The 4772-nt window shown below is 34.0% G+C and overlaps 1 protein-coding gene across 1 annotated transcript; it reads left to right on the top strand.

The window, feature by feature from the left end:
- Positions 1–572: 572 nt before the first annotated feature.
- LOC149163960 (uncharacterized) lies at positions 573–4302 on the top strand. The gene is made up of 7 exons (XM_089429320.1): positions 573–645; positions 927–1180; positions 1273–1398; positions 1493–1661; positions 3730–3785; positions 3990–4025; positions 4129–4302. Exons 1-7 carry the CDS (start codon positions 573–575, stop codon positions 4300–4302), a joined length of 888 nt encoding a protein of 295 aa, XP_089285446.1.
- The last annotated feature ends 470 nt before the right edge of the window (positions 4303–4772 follow it).

Genomic DNA, 4772 nt, shown 5'->3' with positions numbered 1-4772 from the left:
CATCCCCACTTTACAATACCATGGTTTATCAATACCACATGCCCAAAAACCATAACCTATTTCACAACCAAAATATTTTATAACAATACCATATTCTTAACTATGGAATAAAAAAATTACACTAAAAAACAATCCATCTATTAATTAAACTAAATATTTTTTTAACCTTTTTACTTATTAAAAAATAAATTTAAAATCTTTTAACCCAATTTAACATTCATAACCATCATTTATTGAAGACATATGCCAGTTAGGCCTAACAATAAACACCCCAATGCAAAGTATATTAAATACTCCATATATTGAAATGTGGACTCGAATCTAAAATAGCAACATTTTTCACCGTATATCATGGTCGGCATCTATTTATAATAATGACCCCTTTGTAAATACTCATCTTATATATCTATAAATATATCGTTCTGGACGAAAACCTTAGTTAACAGGTAAATATATCGTTCTGGACGAAAACCTTCCCCCCAGAGTCCGCAAAGTAAGTTTTCCCGCTCAGCAATATAATTAGATCGTTATTTTAGTTCACAGGTAAGCCGCATCGTGAGCAGCCAAATACCATGGGTGGCGTTTGGAAGGAACGTCTGATTGACAAGCTTGAGAAATTGGAGAGCACAAGAGAGAGTGTGGAAGGTAATTGTTTTTCTGAGATTTACTCTGTGCTTATTTTTGGAAAATTAAAATTTATTGTAAAATTTCAGTAATAGCATCCCACTGGTTAATTTATCCTTAGTCCTCGGCCTAAAACCGATATATAAAACTAGATTATATATGAATAGGTATGAATAATTTTATTTAAGTTTTTGAAAGACCTGCTAGAATCTATGGCATTAGGGAAGGAATTACAGAAATTTACAGTTGCTTTAACGTTATTATGGAATGGAACATTGATATAATAAGTTGGCCTTTATCAGTCACTTCCCAATGGTGCATCTTCTACCGGAATGAGGCACAGGCGATAGTGGAGACATGGTGTAGAGATTTTGAGAAAGCAAGCGAAGACAAGAAAATCTCATTGCTTTATCTTGCGAATGACATCTTACTGAATAGCGTGGAGAGGAATGGCTGTGAGTTATTTGTGAATGAATTTTGGCGGGCTCTACCAATATATCTTGTAGATATATATCAAAACGGAGGACAAGTTATAATCGAAGCTGTCTCGAAGCTGGTATATGCTGTATTCTCTGATGAATAAATGATATTTGAATGTTTGTATTTTATGTATTCTGATCATTTTTTAGTTTTTAAATAAAAATGTAGGTTGGCATATGGGAAGATCGCAATGTTTTTAAATTAGGTCATCACAATCTGAGAACACATTTTCTTCGAGAAAAGCCCCCATCAAGTTCGGATGAAGGATTTGACCCAATGCGCCCCAGAAAAAGAGTGAGACAATTTACCATACATTTGTTCATTACTTTCAGTAATATTGTACTAGGGTTTCCCTTTTGATGTTTTCTGTTAATTGGTATCATTTTAGAAACTGGAAGTTAGATTCGAAGGTGGAGGTACTGCGGAGAGAATATTAACAGCATACCAGGCAGCCGGAGAGGAGCATATAGAGGAAGATATGATATTGAAAACATGCGAGTCTTCGATGAAACGGTTGAAAGAGATAGAGAACGATGTACACAACACCTGCCAAACTGGTATGTAGACAAACAACAAAAGTAGTTAATAAATTGTTGTGTTTCTTTATTGCCGAAGCGAAGTAAGTTTGCTGGAGAGACGAACATGGTTAAAGCGAGCATAATTTCCATAGATTTTGCCAATTCTATAACAAATAAATAATAACTCTGATTCCGTAGTGTATCAACACATTCTGACAACTATAACAAAATTTGCTCATTAAATATCTCGCCTCACACCAATTTACTAATTGTCTCTTCACGCTCAGTCTTCTCACAGATTTCTGATTTCGTCGCTTCTCTGATGTCCTGCCTCAATGATAATAATGCTAATCTTGGCTTTCAAAACTCATCCATTTCAGCACTTTCCAGTTGGTTTTTCGTATTGTGGAAAAGTTGGTTTTTGGTTCTCTCATTTCCACAGGTAGAATTCCTGATTCGATACATTTCTTTATATGTTGGCTTTAGAGTTCACTAGAGCAAGATCTGGAGCATGAACTTAAGAGTTATCTTTTCAAACTTCAGTTTGCCTAAACCAGTAGAAGAACAGCTGTAATTGTTTGTTATTTCAGAATGTAAGCTTACTCATCACTGGTTGATTTATTATTAATAGTTAATGAAAATTAGGCCACCTGAAAATTATTTTTCTGATAATCACTCATACCAGATACTTCTGCTTTCATTCACACCCAATACTTCCATACTTAAAGTGTTCACCTATTTTACTAATTCTTATTCAAAGAAGTTTTAGAATTAAAAAAAACATGCTTTTGCTTGAGGTTAACCTGACAAACAAATTTGGGGTACTAATGAAACTCATTCAATCTGACAAACAAATTTGGGGGACTAATGAAACTCATTCAATATTGGGGGACTAATGAAACTCATTCAATATTGGGGATTTCACCATGTAATTTTTTATTCATATTTATTTTACATTATATTCATGTTTAATTTACAAACAGATTTAAATATAATCACCAAAACAAAATAATATCTAAGAAAAATAATCATGCAACATGAAAAAACAGTCATCAGAGAAGTCTGTCTAGCAGAGCCACTTTATTTATTTTAATCTTTAACTTGTTTTAAAACCCACACTGGTAAATAAGGTGACAGCATAATCTAAACATGAATGCAATTTTTTCACAATTTAAAAAGAGAAACACTCATGATTTTTTTCACCATGATTTTTTTTAAAACTCATGGTTTGGTTTGGGGTTAAGCATAGAAGGAAACTGGAAAGGAAAAAGCTGCTCCACAAGTAGTTCAGTCAAGTAGTAGTTGTTGTGAAACATAGGCTTTCAATTAAGTGTTATTTTGTTTTCATAAATAATTATTTTGTTTTTTATAATAAAATCTCAACTTCTTATGATACATAATTATTAAATTTAAACCTATAATTTTTTATTAACATTTATTTTTGTCGCTAGAAACAAAATAAATATCTGACTATAGTAATCATGCTAACTCATTAAAAAAGTATATGAGAAAAATCAGAGTCATATTGGAGAAGACTGCCTAGTAGGATGAGCCCTATGGTATCTTGAAGTTTCAAGTTTCTCCCATTGATAAGGGCTAATACATCTCGCACTTCTTTGTATGCCTGCGACATCATGTTTGTATTGATACATTATGTATTCAGAGGCTTTTAAACGGGAAAGGGCTTTTTTTACTATAAATTTTAATATCTATGTTTATATGTTATCAGCATTTTGCCAACTGTTTCACAGTTTTGTAACCCAAAAAAAATATTTTTAATTAAATTGAATGTAAGAGGAGTAATTTGATCTGATTAGTAAACATATTACATAAGTGCAAATATATTGCACTTTATGCAATATATTTGCTTTGATTTTTAACCTATTTTAAAACTGTGTTATAAGATACTGGTAAATAAAGTAACCACATAATCTAAATATAAATATAGTTTTTTCACATTTTAAAAAGAAAAACAATCTGCCTCTATCTCACAGTCTGTGGACTCTGGAGTACCTGGCTTTAGCTTCTTGTGACCTCTGTTGCAATTTGTTGTGAAGTTAGCATTTTATTTATTGATCTATTATCTTATTTCATATCATATCAGCAGGGTGCCTGGACATTAAGCGGTCGATTCAATTATCTGATGAACTCATTCAAGAAGAGGCAGTTCTGTGGGAATGCACCAAGCACCTGAGATCTAAGCTGCTGTTATTTCTAAGCTGAGAGAGGCGATCCAACAAGAGGTAATAATTACAGCCCACAGTGATCGTAATGCTCTGGTACTACTTTAATTTAATTGAAATTTCAACACATAGGTCCATTTCAGTTGTCTAAGTATTATCAAGCTGAAAAGTAAGTATTTTACAGGAATATAAGCTGGAGACTCTTCGGGATCAACTCAAGGTGAGGTTGCCCAGCTATTCATTTCACATAAATTCTCATGGTGTTTTCTTGCTATAAAATGGTAGATTTCATATTTGAAATTCATCGTATTTCATATAATCAGGAAGCCACCGATTCGGCTGAGAGTGCACGGAGGATTCGGATGAGACTAAAAAACATAAGTGATGGCTCGCATGGAACTTACACTCGAACACAGATAGAACCCAGATACCAGCCAAAGGCAGCTTCGAACACAGTAACGAACACAGAGACAAACCAGATACCTGTTGAAATCTAATTTCAATGTAGCCTTACGCTCCCCAAAACCGCCAGCAAAAACCACAAACCCGGTTTAAAGATTTCTCGGACCGCCGAGAATGGTTTTCGTACACAAGGGCCCGAGAAAATGTGGAGCCAACAGGTGGTTCAGCCCTCACGTAACGCAACGTCATTTTCTCGGGGGTTAATGTTCAGCACTTGTTGGTCTTCCGATATTGCCCTGCACCGTCGGATGTGCTCCACCTTCTTCAACCGTTGATTGCCCGAAGCTGCTCCAAACCTGCATACGACAAACATTAAATTCATAACGTGGAGTAAATCAAAGTTTTGTTGACCATACGTTTAATTAATGAAATGTCATAGTGGTAGGTAGTATATTGAAGTTTTCATATATTGCACGTAAATCTTTTTTATGGAGGTATGGGCGCATATGCTCATTAATTAAGTTTCGTATGGGATATGGCCACAATTTAATATATGTTTTTTATA

This window comes from Pinus tabuliformis, chromosome 5_1 (assembly GCF_031772625.1).
Source record: "Pinus tabuliformis cultivar Carrire ecotype Pingquan chromosome 5_1, CPIR1, whole genome shotgun sequence".
Taxonomy (NCBI): domain Eukaryota; kingdom Viridiplantae; phylum Streptophyta; class Pinopsida; order Pinales; family Pinaceae; genus Pinus; species Pinus tabuliformis.
Note: the sequence above shows the minus strand (reverse complement) of the source record. Positions and strands in the feature narration are given on the sequence as shown.

What these genes read in the sequence shown, in the direction of transcription:
- LOC149163960 (XM_089429320.1), top strand. Translation starts at nt 573, where the DNA reads ATGGGTGGCGTTTGGAAGGAACGTCTGATTGACAAGCTTGAGAAATTG. An exon ending in ATGAACTCATTCAAGAAGAG is followed by an intron (nt 3,786 to 3,989) that starts GCAGTTCTGTGG and finishes AGTATTTTACAG; the next exon opens with GAATATAAGCTGGAGACTCT. An exon ending in CTCTTCGGGATCAACTCAAG is followed by an intron (nt 4,026 to 4,128) that starts GTGAGGTTGCCC and finishes TCATATAATCAG; the next exon opens with GAAGCCACCGATTCGGCTGA.